The sequence below is a fragment of the Patella vulgata genome, chromosome 2 (assembly GCF_932274485.2).
Source record: "Patella vulgata chromosome 2, xgPatVulg1.2, whole genome shotgun sequence".
Lineage (NCBI taxonomy): Eukaryota > Metazoa > Mollusca > Gastropoda > Patellidae > Patella > Patella vulgata.
The window spans coordinates 30,697,061-30,720,062 of record NC_065880.2 but is presented as its reverse complement, the minus strand read 5'-3'; the positions used below and the strand labels follow the sequence as shown (position 1 = coordinate 30,720,062).

General features: G+C 36.5%; 1 protein-coding gene across 1 annotated transcript; it reads left to right on the top strand.

Annotated features, from left to right (window-relative positions):
• The first annotated feature begins 7,675 nt into the window (after positions 1 to 7,675).
• Positions 7,676 to 22,282, top strand: LOC126811080 (keratin-associated protein 10-6). Its single transcript, XM_050536556.1, has 5 exons — positions 7,676 to 7,754; positions 16,127 to 16,186; positions 19,280 to 19,367; positions 20,138 to 20,290; positions 21,328 to 22,282. Exons 1-5 carry the CDS (start codon positions 7,734 to 7,736, stop codon positions 22,275 to 22,277), a joined length of 1,272 nt encoding a protein of 423 aa, XP_050392513.1. The 5' UTR covers positions 7,676 to 7,733; the 3' UTR covers positions 22,278 to 22,282.
• Positions 22,283 to 23,002: the final 720 nt, after the last annotated feature.

Here is a 23,002-nt window from a genome sequence, read left to right as displayed (position 1 = left end):
TCGTTACTTCCGATTGTTCCGATTGTTGAAACCGGCATTACGCGTCTATCGTAGCAATGATCTCTGTATTTGGAACGTGTTTAACCATTTCTATCACATATGTGATAATGACTGGCGCCAATATTGTCCTTTAAGTTTCACTAGGTATTTCGTCTATTTATAGCAATACACTACCCCCACCCCCCACCCCTTTGCATCGAAATTTGTGTTGATTTACTGTTCTAGAATGGAAGAAGGGGATATGGATGAACATTTACTGCCATGTTTTGGTAAATATTCGTGATTAAGAGGAGGAAGGATAACAGAGTTAAGACATTGGTTACGGTGGTATGTGCGGAGAATCGTAACAAGATTTATTATGCCCCTTTAAGTTTGTGTATCTCATACAGGATCTGGAGCAAAGACATGACCGGTTGTAGCTCTTTCTGTAGCGAAAAGCGTTCAGCCCAGCGAAATTTCGGGTGAAAGTTAGAGCCGGACACAGAGACCGGAATTAACATTGAAGTTAATAGCGAAATTAATGGTGGTCTACATCCATTTAGGAATGTCTGTATCAAGAGTTATCTCCCCGTCCACATTGGGATGCTCGATAGAACGTTACGGCATTGAATTCTGTCAAACTCAAAAATAGTGGGGGTGCTCGAGGAAAAATGGGGATTTTGGGCTAGAACGCATGCGCCGACTGCATGAGAAAATATCTCGACAGCTGAAACACATTCGTCGTGTTTAATTACGTCACGATTCTACTCATACCACCACTGTTGCTGGGACTGACAGAACTGTGACAGGACTGAATTCCACGTCACCCGCTTGCAATTCCGTCAATTCGGAACGTTCCGGACTGACAATCGAGCATCTCCACTGACTCGAATATGAGCTAAACAGTTTGTTTGTTGTCGATTTGCTATAGCCCCCATCACACCAAACAAGTTCAAACGAGTTTTCAAAAAAGCTTTACACCGTCCTAGAAAATCGTAAATAATGTGTAAATAATGTCTATAATACGATCTCAGTTCGTTGATAAACAGACCTGAATACTTCTAACTCGTCCATACCCCGTCCACAGTCAGTTTATATCAAGTTCAGATCGGGTAAATTTGCCATTTCAAAGCAGTTCAAGCCCGTCAGTTTAAATCCGCCCGTAACTAGTTCTACCTTGTTCCTAATACGTTCCTGCCATTCCCCATTCTGATTCAACGCTTCGAGCTGTGCTGATCAAGGCATTAAAATATAGTACTACAGTTTCCTCGTGGGTTTCATCATGCCACCAAGGAGAAATACCAGAAGGAATGTCCTTGGGAAAGCAGTCACTGGTACTTTCCAAGGATCCCCAAGGTCCAGCTCCTCTGAAGGACAGCCAGATCGGACCCAAGTTGCTGAACCTCGCGAGCCTATTCCTATACTCTGTATATCTCCACACCCTGTCTAAGTAGATGACGAAGAGCAGCGCAAGTTGCTGAGTACAACCCAGACTCACACCCACTTCACACCTGTGCAAGAAGAAGGTATGGTGGAATGGAGTCCTCTATAACAAAAAGCCTGCAAGACACGAACAAAAAGAACTACCTAAATACTGTTAATTGATGCTCCTCCACGTCACGTTGTAACACGTCCCTTGTAGGATCGAAATACGGCAATCCCGTTCTTAGTACGTCCATCTCGTTTTAAGTACGTTGTCACGCCGTTTAATTGCAGGACGGGGAACATTTTGAACTGACTCAAAATTCTGGAGCACCGTTCCCGTCCATGCCAGCCTGAGCCCGTCCACAAAGTTTTTAAACAGATCGTAAACAGTTGCTACTACGTTCACCCCGTTTGCACATAGTTTGAGCCCGTTTGGCAACATTTTCCACAACGTAGCGATAACTGGTTTGGTGTGATGGGGGCTGTATAATAGGCCAGAACATATTGACTGTACATAGTCTGTACATAGCTAAATTCTGCAAGTAAAATTTTATTGTTAAAACATTATTCTACAACAAAGACGTTTTAACATCGAGGATTTACATCTATTAATTGTCTCCATATCAAGCGTTTCTAAATATCAGCGCCATTTATATACGACTATGCTGAAGGGGTCACAAGTCCCCAAATTCATTAGCTAAATCTGATTTTTACATTAAATCTTATCTATGGCGTGCTTTTCCTTTCTTAAAAGAATTCCAGAATATCATTGTTATTTTTTATAAATGTTATCAACTTGCACGCGTCAAAGCAATAATTATTAATATAAAATGATTTTACTGTATTAGGCAGGGGTCATGAGGTGTTTAATAACCTGCGAAGATAATGAAACCAAAGCGAAATCTATATTTTAAGGTCTAAGTCTTAATGACACTGTATCTTTGTTTTACTCGGCATCTGGTTAGGATTGATACACTACTTCGTTTTAGTTACACAAGAAGCGGTCTATCTTTGCGAGTAAAATGATAGAGGTGGAATGAAATGCGCAAATAAATAACACAATGTTTAACACTACATCGAAGGTTTATACTACTAATCGAGCGCGATTAAAGTGTGTGTGTGTTGGGGGGTGGGGTGGGGGGCTGTGCTACAAGAGGTCCCCACGTTAGTTTTTAAAAAATTGTACCGTAATAAATTTGTCATTTATTTTGTTGTATATGTTTGTGCCAAATACATCTGTCTATCTAACATACTAATTGCATTTGTGTTAGAGTGGCGGACACTGATCAGAATATATCCCTGTTTTACTGGTGATGCAAGAGCCCCATTGACATTTTCAGTCAGGGACCCACGCAAACTTAATCCGACCCTGTTACTAATAAACATTTGGGGTTGTTGAAAAGCTCTCTCCCAGAGAATTGCGTAAAGACAATGCAAAAAGCGGTAATTCAATTCTCGGGGTGGGGGGGGGGGATCTTGCAAAAATGCATTAAATTGTCGTTCCGTTTGAATGCAATGATTACAATTACTTTCTCGCTACATTGAATTGAAAGTAATTAATTACCGTTACCCATTATTTTATGACTATAAATGACAATCTTTTTTACACTACCTATAAAATCAGGCTCACAATAATATTTAACCCACAATTTAGTTGAATTCTATAATGAATTGTAACCTCTGTAAAATACTACATTATGGCAAAAGTAAATTTTCAAGTGAAAGGAGATGATGATAAAATCTACTGATGCAAATATGTATATCTATTTAAAATATGAACTGAAATTATGGAAAATATTCTTGTGGGTACATTTTGGTTAATATTAGTTTAATATTGTTCTTTAAAATTATTCATACACGTTTTAAGGGCAGTATTGAAGACTTTGCTTGTGTGGGTATAATGGAGTGGCTTGGGAAAATCTCCATCTATGTTTCCACGTGTCATAATCTGGTCAAAATCGTGATGGTCGATCGTTAAACATGTAGACTCGCGGTTATTGTCGGTTTACAGTCCCCGTGAGGTGGTTGTATTGTAAGACAGACGTGCACTGATAAATTAAAATGCCAATGTCAACAAGGGTCGTTTTCAGTTAAAGGTTTGATCATGTGAATTAGTGTCTAGAGGTAGTTTAATATAATGTATACAGTTTAATCTTACTTCGTGACTGGTCAATAGCATGGTCTTGCTACATCAGTGGGTTGTTTACCAACAATCGGAGGAAAACGGGAAAATAGTACTAGAGAAAAGAGTCTTTTATAGGTGATTAACCCTTATATAAAACCCACGGGGTTAGGCATGCTACAATCACTTCTCGTGTGGATGTGGCGTGGAATGGAAAACAGTGACATTCGTCGTTAGCAGACCGGTTGATCTCAGAATTATAGTTAACAGATAGACTAATAATCACCGAAACGTCGGTACTATCATTGCCTTTATGGAGTTATCCAATTAAGTGTTCTATACAATGAACGATTAGTTTATTTTAAAATATAAGGTTTAAAATTAGTTTTAGCAAGATAATGGTTTATTGGCAATGAATTATCAGCCGGTGGCGCACATATTGACACTGAAGCGTAGTTCGATGTGATCATACTGCGATGCAAACGCTAGTTCCCCATTATGACCTACAAACAAGCCCCACGCCATACCCTTGCGACCCACTAACGTATGAGATTGCAGCAAATAAAACACAAATTATCAAAATATCATCGGGGTCTCTTTAGGATGTATGTCAATTATGCTCGAATTTATTTGTTTAATTTTACTCAAGTTGTACTGAAGTTCAATTATCTATTCTGTTATCTATATGAATAAGGGGATCACGGTGGCTAAGTGGGTAAGGCGCTGGCTCGCTAGCCTGGAGGTCGGGTGTTCGATCCCTGCATTGGCCGAGAAAGTTCATCCAGATTTTCCGGCGTGGTTCCCCCTTGTCAGTGATGCAGGACGGAGGGCCTGACAAGGACAGCTGTCTAGTCATTCGGATGAGACGAAAAACCGAGGTCCCGTGTACACATTGGCGTGCACGTAAAAGATCCCTTGACAGTTGGAATTCGATATAAGAGTAGGCCGTAGTGCCGCTGTCCGGGCAAAATTACCCTCATAGCACACTGTGTGGCGTATGCCCGTCTTCATTAGCCCAGTTCGGAGCAAAACAGTAGGACGTTAAACCCCATTTCATTTCATTTCATTTCTATATGAATAAAATCAAAGTGTGTATGTATGTGTGTATGTTCGCTCATCAAGCTTCGTCGCCACTCTCCACCCCCACATATGACGTATCAACTTAGCCAGCATGACCACGTGAATGTTTAGGGCATCGAAGTTGGGCCCCGGGCGCATTGGGCCCCTGGCGAATTTGGGCCCCGTGCGAATTTGGGTCCCGAACGAAGCCGGGTATCCTGCTAGTATAAGGAATAAAATGGTATGTAACTATTGCCCACGTACAGCTCTTATCTCTGCTTAACAAAGAAACGGTTACTGTCGATAATCGATATAATTAGACGCCTAGAATTAACGAGATGTTTTTACGATGAAATAAAAACACGGAAAGGAAATAAAAAGCCATTATTCAGTTTCATATCGTCAGTATCTTCCATGCTGATTTTAAGATGATCAATACGAAAAAAAACCCAATGGGATTATACGAACTGTTTGTGTAAGAAAGGAGTTTTAATCTTTAGAAGTATATCAGATATCTAACAGTTTGTTCCAATGATTCCATCCAACTGATTCACCCGTCTGGTAAGTGCAGTGTCGTTCGGATGGAACTAAAACCCGACGACGTGTGTACACGTTGAGGTGCACGTAATAAAAGAACCCTTGGTAGCTAGAATTCGATATAAGAGTAGGTCGTAGTTCGCTGTCCGGACACAAGTTCCCTCCTAGCATACTGTATGATCCAGACGGGGTGTTCCCACTTAGAGTTAATCCTAGAACAATGGTAATATAAACTATAGTCCATATCTTTTTTAAGACTAAAACTGTATTGATTTTAACAAATTTAACTTTTATTAAATAACATTAAATAGCTTACACATATAAAAATATATTGATTTTAACAAATTTAATATTTATTAAATAACATTAAATGATTTACAGATATAAAAATGCATTACAATTTACACATTTAACTTTTATTAAATAGCATTATATAATTTATAAATAAATGCCTTACTAGTGAACAGTTCTTGGGTGACTACTTTTAAACAGACTATAGTTTTAAGATCAATCAAAGGATTAACAGTCTGCCGGCTAAGTGGGAACACACCATTGAGACAAGTACCTCAAATGCAACACTTTGACCTATTGTTCGCTTGTGTAATCAATGACCTAATAAAGTAATTAGATTGAACGTTCTGTTCTGAACCAACCGGGTAATTGAAGACATGACAATGGTTGTGGGTTTTTTTCAGTTTCTGCCAACGCTTAAAAGATTATATTAGTACTCCAACATCCTATAGTTAGACGGCTACTTCTTATTATATTAAAAACATTGCCTCCACATTGTCTTTAGGCATAATAAAAGATGGGAATTGCGTGTATTGTTCTTTCTATTAAACTTGACGTCCCTTTGTGACTTTCCTAGAAACGAAATCTTTCTACGAATTATGCTGATTAAAACGTTGTTTATAGGAAATTTAAAAAACAAAAAATAAAAAAGCAAAAATGTGCGCTCCATTAAACATCTTACAGATCTCCAATTCCGTGCGAAAAGGTATTAAAATATAGTTGCATAAAGAATCAGCTGAACACCAAATCAGATAGATTTTTCCTGTAATCAAGTAAATTAAATCGGCTGATTTACATTACTGATTTTTATTCGTGCTTTTAATCTTCATATAATTTAATTTACTTTACTTATCAGTAATCTTTACATTACATGATAATTATATGTAATTCCAATGCTACTAATATATCTGCACAGTTCTCACCTCTTAATTGCATGGGAGCCACGGTGGCCCAGTGAGCAATGCACTAGCTCATTAATCAGGGGATCCCGGTTTCGATCCTTATCTTGGCCGAGAAAGTTCCTTTGGATTATCCAATGAGAATTCTCCGCTATGTCAGTGGTGTATGACGGGGCCCCTAGCAAGGAACAATGTCTGGTCGTTCGAATGCACACGCGTACGCATGTAAGATGAGCCTTGATAGTTGAAATTCGGAATAAGAGTAGGTCGTTGCGCCGCTGTTCTAGTATAGCGTATGTCCGTCTTCATTAACCAGATTGGTCCAGAAAAAGTAGTACGTGAAACCCAATTTTATTCCCGTTATCTCGTACTTGGCTTGTATTAATTATTTAAATTACTGTTTTATGATGTCTAAATTATGATTCAGCATCAGTTTTAATTTCTCTTGAAAAAAATTTTTTTTTTTTTCGATAAACTATTTTTATGATATTTTACATAATAATGTAAATACATTATTTGAATAGGATTACGCTCTCAAACAAAATTGCGGCTTGCAAAGTGGCTGGCGTGGTTAATAAACTCGATCGTGCATCTTTGTGTCACGATAATATATTTTTTGTTCCAAAAATACATTGTGACTTCCTAAGCTGACACGAGTAAGATGATACAGGCTTTATCCAAACGGTTAATATGTGGTAGCGTGAGAAACAGATATATTCTTTAGATCTCTGGGGAAATAAATACAAAGCACGGCCTTATTGGATATAGATTTAAGTACAAGTTATGTATTAATACTCGTGTGTTTTCGTTGTTTGCTAAAGTATGATTTGATCTGAATCAATTATATAAAGCGCCACCGAGAAACACGTCGCTGTTGGAGTTCAAATTCTCAATAAGTACATTATTGTATTATTTAAACTTTTTGTCTAGAAACTTCTTTATTACTTATTATATACGCGTGTCAATTAATTTTAGTCGAGTAAGCCAATTATTTTGTTGGTGAGGAGCTGGTTTAAATCGGTAGAAAATGCCTAGATATGTAAGTTATATTCATATCAAGAAAATAAAACAGTCAACTATATGAATAAACGCCTTTCCTGGTAAACAATTTTATTAAAGAAAGGGTGGATGATATTGACAATCTTATTTTATTCTATACTTGCTTTGAATTATTTGAATTCTGTAGTCACGTATACCACTTTAAGGAGACCCTGAGATAGGTAAATTCTCTACACTAAGCATACAGAATAACTAGTTAACGGACAAGTGACTGGTATTTATCTATGTTAATTTACTCCAATGGGATTTAAGGTGAAAAATGAAAGCTTGGTGTTTCAATACATCTGCCAGTTTCAATGTACTGGTGATAGATACCAACCAGGTAAAAAGTGATAGCTGAACTGGTTTTCATTATTATCACGATGCTCAGATTAATTACTTCGGTAAGTATAAATTTTGATTGCATTAAATCGCCATTCTTTTCGTCGTAACTTTGTGATTGAATAATTGAATCTGGCTGCCAAATTTGAGAACATGACACCAGAGAAAAGGATCAAGCAACATTCTGCAGAGTCTTTATAGTATCTGAATCAGAAAAGGCATGCAACGACTGTCTTTGATGGTAATATTATTAGACGGATGAAGTCAGGGCTATACGAAATGAAATGATATTGGGTTTAACGTCTTACTGTTCTTCTCCGATTGAGCTTATAAAGACGGGCGTATGTCACAGAGTGTGCTATGAGGGAAATTTTGCGGCACTATCACCTACTCTTATTTCGAATTCAAACTGCCAAGTGCCTTTCACGGCCTACACCGCGGTATTAAACACGACCGCCATCTTATCCACTGAGCCACCGCGACTCCCACAAAGATACACAATAACAATATTAAAATCATAGCTTAACTTCCCTTTCATCTCAATCGCCAATCGGAATCTAAGACAAACATCAACATAATCTATAAAATAATCAACATAAATCTAATCTATAAAATATTCAACATATATCTATTCACAACAAACGACAACACAGGGTATTCTACTTCTCTGTTTCCTCCCACTGCTAAAGACCCCTACGCGCAAGCGAATTATTGAAATAAAAAAATTGAACCATATGTTAGTCCCGAAATGACCAAGTTTATGTCGAGTGGACGTTAAACCCCATTTCTCTCTCTCTCTCTATTTAATAACGACTTTTCTTGTATGTGTTATGAAATCCCCAATATTATGTATCTAATATATTAAATATTCAGCATGATTCTAATCAATAAAATCAGAATATGTTACAAATATATCAGTAACCAACAGGAAACCTACTGTTTAGAAGTAAAATCCTGCACACAGATAACTATCTACTTTGAGAACTGGGTCCGTATTCAAAGGTTTTCTTAAAGTTGAGTTAAAATACTTAATTTTTCTACTTAACTAACGGTGTTGCCTTAAATCGGTATTCAAAGGTTGTACGTTACATTTTCTTGACTATGTGAAAAACTTAACGCTACACTTAAATTATGGAATACCCCCAATCGCCAAAAAGCATGAATTTCTCACTGATGGAATACCTGCAACTGCCAAAAATCACGAATTTATAACTTCGCACGCAAGTTATGTCCCCTTAAAAGCACTACTGTAGTCATACTAAACTGGTAGATTTTTATAGAAAATTCAATTTCAATAGATTTCGATTGTAGTTATCGAATAGTGGTAGTATAATGGCGGATATTGTAAACTTTATTATTTTAAAAATGTATAACGAACATAAAACAACATCTTAGCAATTATACACAGGGCATTTTGGCTTTAAAGTTAGGCTGAAGACATCATTCAATGCTGTATATCAATCTATCATTTGAGAAATTCATAGAAATTATGTCAGTGCTTACACTTTAGAATCCCAAACGCCTGGCGGCGTTGATGGTACATTGTGTATACGAAAGATGCACGTGACGTTATTTTCAACCTGAAGAATACCGATTAAAACGCAATAAGTAATATGTACAAGAAATTAATTGTAAAACATTGGTGGCACACTGCGACCAGCAATCATCATCATATATTTGTAAATTAATTTACAAACGAAAACCAGAACATGGTGCAAACAATACTACTGCCAATTCGCAGCTAACTTCAAATATATATATATGGGAGAAATTGTAAAAAATAACTCAGGCCTTTTTCTCATGGTAGTATAAATGTTTGTCGAAATCTTCAATGGAATATCAACAGTGTCAAATTTTACAAATAAATTAAGCGCATTAAACTTTGTTATAAGAAAGTCGTGGAAACATGAATAAGCAATACGAAAAGGATAAAATGATCGGAAAGAAATATATCCATGACCATTTCGGTGGTAGTAACCTTATACACTATTTTGTCACTACAGCATCAAAACTGAGGATGAAAAAAAAGGTTTGAGGCCAGCTACGCTCGGTGACATTGTCTTTATTTCAATCTCAATCCCCTAACTTTTAAAATCGCCATTACGGGCCTGCTACTACACTGTTTACTCTGGTTAAAAGAAGCCTTTATAAGTTCGCTTAACTTTAAGGTACCTCCCATAGGTCACTTAAAGTTAAGTGGATTTTTCTCACGTAAACTGGACTTTGAATACCGCTAAAAGACTAAACACTTAAAAGTTAAGGCAGCTTAACTTAAGGGAAAATTTTATACTTAACATTGCCTTTGAATGCCTTTGAAGTTACGTATATTTAAGTGAAATCTAGTAGTTAAATGACTATCATAGATTTAAAGATACATTCCCGGGTACAAACTGGGTGATTTGATGATATATTTGGACTAAACACATATTCAAACTAATTAGTTTATCATAATTTTGCTTCAAATCCTTCTCAAAACATTGCAATTGTCAGGGATAGCCGGCTATAAAAATCGATCAAAAGAGGTCATGTTTGTGTCACGTGACACAACGGGTGCCCGGTCAGAGGAGAATTCATTGCATACACAAGATGATGTTGCCTTTATCGCTGACTATTTATAACAAATATCGAAGCCTAATTAAACTCTCGGATTATCCACTGCCCGCGCCTTTTTCCATGATTTTTATCTCAGAAAGTGCTGTACGTCTAACTCTTCATAAAGTTTATCAACATGTACATCAAGCGCTCAATCTCCGCGTGCAACCTTCGACGTCACGCGTGCAGACACTCCTAATTGTCTGGCTTTCGATTAGGGAAACCGGTACATTTTTGTCCTGTATGTGCTCCATGAGTGTTTTTCAGGGAATCCATTATTTTTCTAGTAAGATTGGATATTTCTACTTTCCATATATACCAAAATTGCCACACTTTTATTGGAAATAATCACCCGATAAACACTTTTCTGGGAACGTAGCTTTAAGATGTCCTTTGAATACGGACCCTGATGTCTGATCGGAATGGCTGCCACATTGAAAAACGAGTAGGCCTATACTATTTTGTTATGTGGTTCTAACAAAGAATAAATATATATTTTCAATTTCATTGCATATTAAAATATTTCTCACACTTCTCGAAATATGCTTCGTGTTTTCGATAAAAATCGTCAGTAAACTAGCTTTGTGCCTCTTCTCAAACGGAGCTGAATCATGTAGACAGACAGTGTAAGTTCCGTATAGAGTAGGGCGTCCCAGAATGGATTTGGTGGATATCATTGTAAAATACTATTTTGTATTAACGTGCGGTTATAGGTAGTAGGCAATCAATATAAACTAGTTTTAACTTTAAATGAAAATATAATTACTGTTAAGAAGGGTAGTATGTAAGCAATATAAACTAATTTTTCTAAACTTTAGAACTATACCATATAGTTAAAGATAGTAGCATGCCATTAATAGAAACAGACTACAACTTTTAACTGGAAACTAACACACATTTAAGGAGGGTGGTATGCAATCAATATAAATTAATTTTAACTTTAAATGATGGATGGATATTATGTGTTTTAAATCAAATTCTTGATTTCTTTAAGCCTCCTGACTCGTCAGGTAACATAATTTTGCAATGGGTGGGCGTAAGTATATTAAATAAATTGACCCGATTGGTGAATAATTAATAACACATATATTCAAGCGAACACCTGCTAAAAGTGCCTGGTTATGCTCTTCAAAGGCTTTTAATCTAAAGTCTTTAAGTTTTGAAATTTAAAACTAAACCCTTTCATGTAATTCAAGTGTTTTTTTATTTACCAAGACCCCGAAGAACTGAAAATTACATTGGTTTGACCTAAATGGCAAGATCTGTATTATACACGCTTCACATAATTGCCGGAAGAAAAGCCAAATGGGTGCCATGACCTATTATATTTTAATAAAGTAATTAGATAAAGAATAAATTTCTAATTTAATAAAGTAATAACGCAATTAGACATAGAATTTAGATTAGTTCTACTGTTCAGTAAGTTGTTGAAGTAAAAAAAACCAATGGATTAACTTAAATACATTTACGTGTATAGTTGGCTTTGGTAAGTTGATTAAGAAATTCGTGACAAGGACAGCTCTAAACAAAAGCTATTTTAGTATATCCGCCTACTTATATATTTAAATTCAAAAGCATCAAGTCGGAAATTGCAAATAATTTCAAAGAAGATAACTATGACTGTAGAGTAAAGAGCCTTGTTAAATGTTGATAGCTTATGTCATTTTCAGACATATTTTTTCCATATTTTATTACGAAAAGATGTCAGATATCGCTGTGTTTTATAATACGAAACCTGTTATCATCAAATTATTTAAAACATAATATACCCAATACCCATTATTTCCATTTCAACTGTCATTATGAAACAGTAATGGCATTAAATTCACAATGCGTCGTCTTGGCGCAATAAAAATAGCTTGCATACTACACTATTGAGAAGAGCGAATGTCTGGATAGATATGATTCTAAAATACCATTCTTAGTAACATGCGGCTAATGATAGTAGTATGCAATCAATAATGGTATTAAATTCTCATTGCGCCGTCTTGGCGCATTAAGAATAGCTTGCATACTACAATATTGAGGACGGCAAATCTCTAACAGGAATATCGGTTCATAAATGGTTCAGTATTTACAAAGATATGTTGAATTGAAATTTCATCGATATCAAACAAGCCAGCCATATTAAATCCGTTTGATTCGAAGTCTGGAGATGATCTAAAGTTGGTATTTGAATTTGTTTTATTAATCAAATGTTGAATAATCAATTTGAGTACATATTATTAGCGTTGAATATAGATACATTATGGGAGATTAGATAAAGAGCTGGCAGTTCTCACTATAATACTTAAAAACCAGATAACGTAAAGGCTATTTGATAAGAATTTCAGTCAAATTGATCCATTCTGAACAGAGAATTTAGCGATTGAAATTTCGGCCTAGCCTCGATTACTAAAGTCGGTACGATAAAAAACATAGTCTCGATTATCCATTTCATAATTTGATCATGAATGAAAGTTGAGCTGCATATCGGATCCTAATCCTGTAAACATCGCAGGCTAGCGATGACATCGGAGTTGACTATGGTCTGGATAAGTTAATTAATGTCTAATTAATAATTTAGATAACATTTCAAGCCTAAAGAAAGACCTGCAATAGGCAGATTTAGCTCTTGCATAATGTATGTTTAAGCGGTCGGGAATTTGATATTTTAGCGAGAAATGCAAATTACGCAACGTTACTTTAAAATAGACATATCGCTGTGTTTTTTTAAATAATATGCAAACGATCATTATTTCTGAGAAACTATTTTCATTACGCGTTAATTTTGTGTATGTCTTCAGTATAAGAGGATTTATTTCATGATTCTCGAAACCATGTTGTCCCTAATCGATGTCTTGGGAGGACATCAGAACAAATATCAATTGTATTATTTCCTCTTCTAGCACACTGTATGGCCTATGCCCTTTTCTCGAATCGGTGTAGAAAGGTAGGACGTTATACCCCTTTTTCATAAACGCAATATATTTTTGAAGAAATATGGACTATGTTTTCTTCTATACTGGTGTAATCTATATAAAACTAATTGAATTACGACGTGCGCAACCTGTACGAAAAAATAACAACATTTTTGCAAGCAGTAAACAGATCATCTGCTGAGACACATGCTTCTAAATAATTTGTTTAGAAAAACAAGTAATACTAGCTTACTGTTTTAGTGCTTTCCCAATTATTACAAGCGTGGTCTGTTTTATTATTACTTACTGTTTTCAAATCAGAAGACATTGGTATGGAGTCGTGTTGAGAATAACTATATTGTTTAAGCATAATGCCTCGTTTTCACATGGGCCACGAATGCCACGAATCGTCCGGAATCCAAACTTTTTTCAATTCGTAGAAAAATCGTAGAGGGTTCCTGGAAGTTCGTAAGTGATACTTATTTGGTTCATACACATTCGTATTGTTCATAACAGTCATCCTGGGGCCGGGACAGTGGCATGCCATTGTCCTTCTGCTCTTCAATGATGGCCTGGCACACCTCTGTGACGATGTCTCCCACGTTGCTCTTGCCACATCTGAAGTCATAAGGGAGGGTGGGGTACCGGTCTCCTGTAGCCAGGTGTCTGAGGGTCACTGACAGCTTCAGTCCAGATTCTAAGGGTGGTCTAAAGGGGTGTGGTTCCTTAAGCCTTCTTTGAGGTGTCAGCCATGGTCAAACCCGTCAGCGCTCGGGCCATGTCTGTCTTCTTGGGGATTCCAGTGCCATGGCCAGAACCAGACCCGATCTCTGTTGAGCAGATGACGGGTTTGGCAGTGATCGGCGGCTTTTTATAACGTTTATGCCGAATTGCCACGAATAGTCTCACATATCGTAAACTTTTCGTAGCTTTATCGGCATCATTTGTAGAGTGCGTAGTTCATTCGTAAGCGAATTCGGCATATTCGTAAACAATTCGGCACATTCGTAACTAAATCGCTACCATTCGTAGATGATTTTTTCATTTCGTACCTCTATCGTAACCCTAATTTCACATTCGGCATATTTTTCGCTCGATTACCCACGAATTATCGTAACCCTTTAGTCAGTTATTCGTAACTGCTTCGTAGGTACACCCGATTCTCTACTATCTTTTCGAATCGCCACGAATTTTGATTTGGGACTATTAGGAAGGATTCGTGGCATGCGTAGTTGTTGTGTGCACTTGATTATAATCTCATATTCGTTTCCTGTCTTATATGATTTCTATTTGAAAATAATTTAAACGACTAAATGAACTGTTCTGCAAAATAATTAGCAATCTGTCATACACGATTTTTGTTTGTAAATAATTCTAATAACCTATGGAAATGTTGCCCAAACTAATTAGTAATCTGATTTACACGATTTCTGTTTGTAAACTGTTATGCAAATTAATTAGTAATCTGTCATGTTATTATACGATTTATGTTTGTAAATAATTCTAACAAATAACTTTGTGCGGTTTCCCCTTATCTCTAGAATGCTTAGTGTCATAGCCACGCGACTTCAAGAAAATACATGTAATTAACTTTGACTCCACTTAAGGTAAGGCATTTCCTTCACGAGCGCCCCTTTAGCTCCCTGTGCAGTAGTTCCTTTTCGGGACCGCTCTACCCCCACATCTATTCTATGGCTATTTTGAAGTCCTTACATTCTGTTTGTCCCCTTAATTCTTCTTTGTCCGCCAAAGTTAATCATTTCTCGCAACATTTGACACAGATGTATAATAATGCATATTATTTGCAAGTAGAATTTTGAGATTAAAAATACCCAAAACACTTTTGAATTGAACACGGACAAAGACAGCTGTCTAGTCGTGTGTGCACGTAAAAGATCCCTTGGCAGTTGGAATTCGATATAAGAGTAGATGGTAGTGTCGATGTCCGGGCAAATGTTCATAGTCCACTGTTTGGCGCATGCCCGTCTTCATTAGCCCAGTCGGAGCAGAGCAGTGGGACGTTAAACCCCATTTCATTTCATTTCATTTGTACAACAAAACAGACCAAAATTCCTAGACCTCAACCTTTATACACTCAATATTATTACGCGCATAATTACCAACGCAACTTGTGTTTGCGCAAGGTAATTTAACGTTTGTCTGACAGATTTAAAATTAACTATCAGTACAAACCCTATTTTCATTTTAAATATTTATCATTTAAATGATACAAAAATAGTTTTGAAAATGATTGTATGGTTGCTATTAGAAATAAACTGCGCACATGTTGGATATTATGTTTACATTTTTTTAATTATTTGGTTATGTTTATGGTCCAATAATTATGATTACCGTAATATTCCAGTTTTTAGTGTAAAGTGAGCAGAGCGTTGATGCGACACGGATTTTCTGCTGTCATTACCTCTAATGTGGGACAGAATAACAACTTCTTAAAACGCGTACCTCGTTGCAATTGTCCATTCGGGTATCTGTCGCTGTGTTCTAGGTATCGACTTCTCTTTCATTTGTTGCGTTTCACACTAATTGCCATTTGAAGTTTATACTTGATTCCGTTGATTTAGTGCTGTGATCTTGATTGAGTGCAAGTATTTCAATGACATAAGATCAAAATCTTTCATTACATAATTTATTTGCCCAACCGGGTCTATATTGTAAGGTGATGTAATTGTATATAATTATTTATGTATCGTTTTCATATTTTGAATATTTATATGCATGGTTTTATTTAAGTTGAAAACATCCTTATCTGTGATATTTGTCTTTATTTATGCATATGAATATAGTTTTGTGATATAATGTAGTCTGTCTCATATGTTTTGGGCAATGTATTCCGGATTGCAATTATGGTAGAAAATCCTATGAAATGTCCAAATATACCCTTTATAATAATAAGCGAATATTTTTTTTTCTTCTAAATTTAGTTAGCTGTTTTTGTATGTACATCTACTGTGTATGCTCAGACAGACTACTATCCTTGTTATGTAAGTACACGTAGTTAATATTCGTTTATAATAATCATCTCCAAATGTAGTTGGCTAATAAACATTATATGTTTTTAACCCCGAAGGAAAATCCGGAGATTTCTCAGGGTATCCTTTGTTAGTATTTATGCTAGTACGTATATAATATTAAAGGACAATATTGGTGCCAGTCATTATAACATATGTGATAGAACTGGTTAAACACATTCCAAATATCATTTTATCACAGAGATCATTGCTACGATAGAGGCGTAATCAATGCTTCAACAATCGGAAATGACGAACGCAAAAGGAAAACACGAGTTATCCCTCTATATAACTGATTGAAGTGACGGATGATAACAGGTACATGGTCGAATTTCTGCCCACTAATAATTCCTTCGAAGACCAAAAGTTGTTGTGTGAGACTGTGAAAGGATATCTGACAATAATATTTGGAATGTGTTTAACCAGTTCTATCACATATATGATAATGACTGGCACCAATATTGTCCTTTAATATTTCTTTAATACCATCTAAAAAAAGTAGTAAATACATTATATGATTTAACCCCGACGGAACAGTCGCATAGTTCCCAGCTCATCCTTCGGTAACGGTGGTTTAGTATTCATGTAATAAGTTTTTGCCGGGAATGAAGATGTTTCCTAGTCTCTAAATGCGTTGTCAACATTTGAGAATAATAGGTCATTGGCTAGATTATCCGGTCTTTAATATTATCATAAACAAAGTGTTAGGGAGGTAACTAGCCTAAAAGAATATGTTGACGCCCATGAAAGTAATTAAAGAATGCCATTTCAGAAAATCCATATGATTTCATTGCCAATTCAATACCCATCACTCCTACTAATTTATTTTTATTGTAAAATTTCTCTCTTCATGGCCCATATCTATGTTCTTTTTTTTAAATCCTAATTCGTCGTCACGATTCGTGTTTGTTTATATTAATGGAAGAATTATGGGATTTATTGTGGGAATGGGCGCAACTCTTACTTGACTTGGCCAAAGATACTGTATATTCAACCACATAAAAACCCAAACTCCCGGTTACGCATGGGCATTGGAACTTTTCGTCAAATATAGGCAACGGTCCCAGACTCTCCGTACGTTGAAGACTATATTTCTGGGTGACGGAGACTAGGTGTTTCCACATATCGGTAAGAAATCAAAACAGCGCTAATGACAATATTTTGCGAACAAATTAAAAGGGAAATAAAAATGCCATAAACAGTCTATATTATGTAACATGCCACTAATTGCACGTGTCTGCTCAAAGCGCTAACAAAACTAAGTTCATCTGTATGACGTATTAAACAGGTATGTCTTTAAACGTGACTTAAATGTTGTTAGTGACGGGGCAGATTTGAGAGGAACGGGGTAGTAAAATTCCACTTAATTGTAGCTGCAACTTCCAAGGACTTGAATCCAAATGATTTCAATTTCCATGTAGGCACAACTAAGTTAAGTTGAGACTGAGATCTAAGATTTCTTGGTGGTTGGTAAAGTCTGAAAATATCATTCAAGTATGCGGGACCAGTTCCATTTAAACAACGATGCACAATAGATAGAAATTGAAAGTCAATTCTTTCAGCGATACGGAGCCAATGAAGTGATTTTAATGCAGGGGTTATACTGGATCTAACTTATACCGCTTTGTCGGAAATAAGAATGTCACAAACTGTTTAAATGCAACATGTAACAAACTGCACTTTTCAGGTTTATTCCCGGGAAAAGTTCCAAAATATTGTTCCTCGCTTCGCTCGGCAACAACCTCGTTTCCACCTTCCCTTTTCAAAATGAAGATTGAAAATTTGATGTTGGGAAAGTACATACAGACAAGATATTCAGTGGCTAAGCTTAGCAGCCAACCAAATTACCATAGGGTTTAAACAAGCGTGCAGTCGAAACAAACAACATATGAACTAATTAAAGGACATTTGGGTGTTGAAAATATGTCAATTTGATATGAAATGAAATGGAGTTTAACGTCCTACTGTTCTGCTCCTAACCTGGGCTAATGAAGACGGCACTTAAAAAGAGTATATTTCCAAAAAACAGTTTTGATGTCAAAACTATTTTAAAATATGAGACAATTTCGATAAAAATAAGTAGCACTCTTTAAAACTCATGAGAGCGGGGGTATGTACATGTCATTATTTTTGACAGACTGTCCCTTTGAAATCTGCCTCTTTCTTGATCGCTTAAACAAGTAAATATGTTCGTTAAGCTGGTGGACATTTTATTTAAACAGATATAGCCCGAGGTCATGAAAATTGTGTCCAAATTTTCCCGTTTACATTTGTAAAAGTAGTGCATTAAGATAAATCTCTTGAGCATTGAACGCTGAATTAACCTGTTTTTAATGATTAACGCACATCCTGGAAGACTCCTTTATTTCTAACGACAATAAAGGAAACAGAAAATAATTAATTTGGTAAATGCAGCAGTAAATCCGACATCTAGTAATCAGCATTACTTACGGAAGCTTTAAGATTTAAAATAAATCTATAAATTTCTTCCTTGTGTATCGTGGAACTTATTGATTATAACAGTGGAAAAAAACCAGGGGAAAAAATAGATAGAGGGGTTAAGGTCCACTTGACCCAGACTAGGTCCTTTCGGGACTAATATATGATTTAATTATATTTCATTAATTCGCTTGCCAGTAGGGGTCTTAAGCAGTGGGAGGAAACCGGAGGACTAGCAGAAAAGTAGTTGGACATGCGACCCTACTCTTGTCACATTCAACATACCTTTATATGATCTGCATGTACCCCCTTCTTACCCCTCCCCAAACTGTGCTAATGAATAATAAGTGTAACTGATATGCTTGGTATATTGCGCCTGCCAATGCCAGTGTCTAGTCGTTCGGATTTGACAATAAAACCGAGGTCCTATGAACACTTTAGCGTGCACGTAAAAGAATCTTTGACAGTAGGAAAGTCTAATATGAGTAAGGTATAGCTCAGATGCCCGGGCAAATTTTCCTTCAAAGCACACAACGTAAAACATGTTGCCCGTCGTCATTAGCCCAGCCTGTCAAGAAAAGTAGAACTTTAACCCCATTTTATTTTTTTTCATATTATTTATTGTAGGCAGCATTGTGTGTTCAAGGTACAAAATGTGTTGTATCAGAAGTAAACTGTATAAGAGCACCGTGTGTACCTCAAGTTAAATGTATAGGTATGTACAGAAACGACATATGCCCTGCTGCTTTTATATAACACGATTGTAATTGTAATATAAAAGTAATAATGTTCGAAATAAAACTTTCCGCCAATCGAGAAACAGCAATAGATTCCGATTGACCGCATGGCAAATCTCCAATTACCATTAGATCCTAGATATTCATATTAAATGTTATGCAACCTTTAGTGCCCATATACGACCGTAAACTGTGTTACTAATTGAATAGGACGATTTTGTCGAGTGTTACAATCAACAGTTATACTGGTATTGAACGAGAGGGGAAGCTGTAAAAACGAGCCATGACGCACCAAAGTATTGCATAATTTAAATCAGTTTTAAAATAAGATTCGTTTGGGCTATTTTGGATACCTTATACTCTTAAATCATAGATTAATATCTTGCTACGCGAGGTTTTGTGCCATTAATACTTTAAATCTTCCGACGATTGAGAGATAATTAAACTATTATGATTTATAGTGACAATATTAACAGACTAAAAATTTTCATGGAAACACACGCATACCGCGGTTATTTAACAAAAACAAAGCTATTTAAACCTTTACATTAGACATCACTTTGATTGATTAACTGAAACGCTATGAAATATACCTCCCCACATAAATAAAACAAATGTCGGATTTGTAATAAAACTTTTTTTTATCTGATAACATATAATAAATATATCTGCGTGTTCGGGGGATAAATGATTAATCCTCTCAGCAGTTTGTAAAAATGATGTTATCATATGGTTATTATTTATACAGCTCCAGGTTCCACAACCAATGGGGTATGTGAAGAAGGTTCACCAGTTCTCGAAATGGCAGGAACTAACGAGATACGGTGTTCTGGTAACAGGCTATGTCCGGACTATACAAGATGTGTGAATGGATATTGCTGCTGGACAGGGAACCAACAAGGTTAGATTACAATAATTCTAGTAGTCATGTCTAAAGATATACAATTCATGAGCCAAAATCAAGATTAAAATAAATTCCTTAGATACAAATGACACTAATGGAGGCTTTTGATGATAATGGTATTTGGATTTGATTTATGTAATTCTGCTAGCTTAAAGGTATTCTAGAATTTTCCGAGAATCGCATTTAGGATAATACGGTATTATATTAGCTCTTCCATTATGTTCTTAATTTACAAATTAGTATTTTTTTTTAAAACATTGCCATTACTTATGATATCGTTTTACAAATAATTGTGAAGTAAACAAATACGCCCACATTGAAATTGGCATCACCAATGGTTTTGACCCTAGTCCACAAGAATTATTCTATTTGTCGCAGCTAGGAGTCGCAGTGGCTCACTGCTGGTAAAGAAAGATTCCCTGAGATTATCAGTGGTTCAGGACGGAGGACATGGCAAGGAACGGCGTTTAGTGGCGTGCACGTAAACGACATTTGGAATAGGCAGACAGAAACGCCACTGTCCAGGCAAAATATCAAATCATAACATACGTCTTCGTTATCCCGGTTGATGCAGAAAAGTAGTACTTTACACCGTATTTCATTGCATTTCTTCATTTCCCACCAGACTGATATATCCGATTCAAGCAGTGATTGGTCAATTATAAATGCTTAGGACTAATTTACTTTCGTTATCTATTATTAGTAAGTGCAGGAGGACCACACAACACGCAAACCAAAAATCTACAAGATAAACCTGCGGACAAGACAGAAAATAGACATTGCACTAAATAAACAAATATCAAATCAAGTGAATGGATCCGGGGGCCAGTCGTTAGCTTTCACTGCGCTGTACAGCCCCGGGCCTGTTATGGTACAGGCTTCATTAAAAATAATAATAAAAAAAATGAGAAATAATGCGACCAATCTTGACAGTGAACGTCTCTTCAATGGCGATACTCTGCTATGTATGTTTTTCCTTTTGTTTCAGTTAACATATGTTGCATTTCAGCTCTAGTATTTTAATTTTATTGCAGTAACATCCACTCCAACACCCACAGCAAAGGAAGGTGTATGCCCAGATACATCTGGTCAATTTGGGGCCTGTATTACGGAGTGTGATACTGATTTCAATTGTCCTGGAAGTAAGAAATGCTGTAGTAATGGTTGTGGAGATGTTTGTGCGGAGCCCGTGAGGAGAATAAAACCAGGAACTTGCCCCTCGGTATCAAATATCCCGTGTTCAACTACCAGATTTTGCTCTGATGACTTTGTTTGTCCTACCTTTCAGAAATGCTGCTCATCAACATGTGGGCGAATATGTACCGATACAAAGGAGACAATAATACACTCGGGGCGTTGTACTGCAGTCAGTGGCTTTGGAAATTGTGAAAACAGATGTAGCTTTGATGCAGACTGTTCACCAAATCAAAAATGCTGCAGTAACGGATGTGGTCGAATCTGTACTGATATTCGCCCAGCCGTAGTTCGTCCAGGAACGTGCCCTTCTGTCACTGGCTTAGGAACTTGCGAAAGCCGGTGTGACGTGGACGAAGAATGTCCACAAAACCAAAAATGTTGCAGCAACGGCTGTGGTCGTACATGTTCAATTACTGCTGAAGTAAGTATCGTGAAATCAGGTCAGTGTCCTCCTGGTACACAGTTTGGTCCATGTATAAACGAATGTACGTATGATGGAGAATGCTTGGGTAATATGAAATGCTGTTCAAATGGCTGTGGTCGTTTCTGTAAATCGCCACTGAGGACTGTCCCTATATGCCCAGCAAATAATCAATTCCTTTTTTATTGTTTCCTACAAACAAGTTGTAACCAAGATTCTGACTGTTTTGGGGGAGAAACATGTTGTCATTCTGTAGGGTGTGGTCGCATATGCAGTCTGAATATTGATGTACCTATCGCACCGTATAAACCGTATCCAACCCGTTGTACTTGGTGGAAGTTCATGTATGGACAATGTAGTTGGTGATTCGAATCGACAAGAAATAAAATTTTTTTGATAGGTACATGACGCAGTTTGTCTGATTTATTTGATTAATACAATTACATTACCGATACGACCTTTTCAACCTATTAGTTGATTTCTAAATTGAGACTGATAGGCTGTCTAAGTATTTACGTAGATAGAATACAAATAGACGATAAAGACATACATTTAGTCAGTATATATTTATCCGAGATACATGAAGCAAATCTCTCTGTCATTCTGCATTTTCTTCATTCAGAATAACATTTGTTCTTCACTGAAATTGAGACGTTTCTGAAAATTTCTTAAATGCAAGTTTACAAGAAACATATGGAAACTCAACAAACAACAATTGGTATGTGGTTATTTGGAACTTTATTTCGTAAGCTTATGGCTGAATATAAATCCAAATGGCGAACAGTTCCGGATTTACCTATAGGCCTGACATCCTGAAGCCTTGAGCCTCAAGATGGGCAACGGTGTATACGCCTTTCTTACACGCACACCGTTGTATTAAACACGGGTTATCATCCTAGGCTTTGCCCCGATTGTTTTTAAAACACCCTTTTATCTTCATCTAGTTGTAAGGGTGGGGAATTGGGATGGGCTTCTTATGTGAAATAGCGTCATCTAGATCCAACACTGCTGAAGAGCCTCCAACAATAATCGATCTGTTTATGTTAAAGCTTTTTTTTAAAATCCTTTTTGAAAAAATAACAATTGATAAC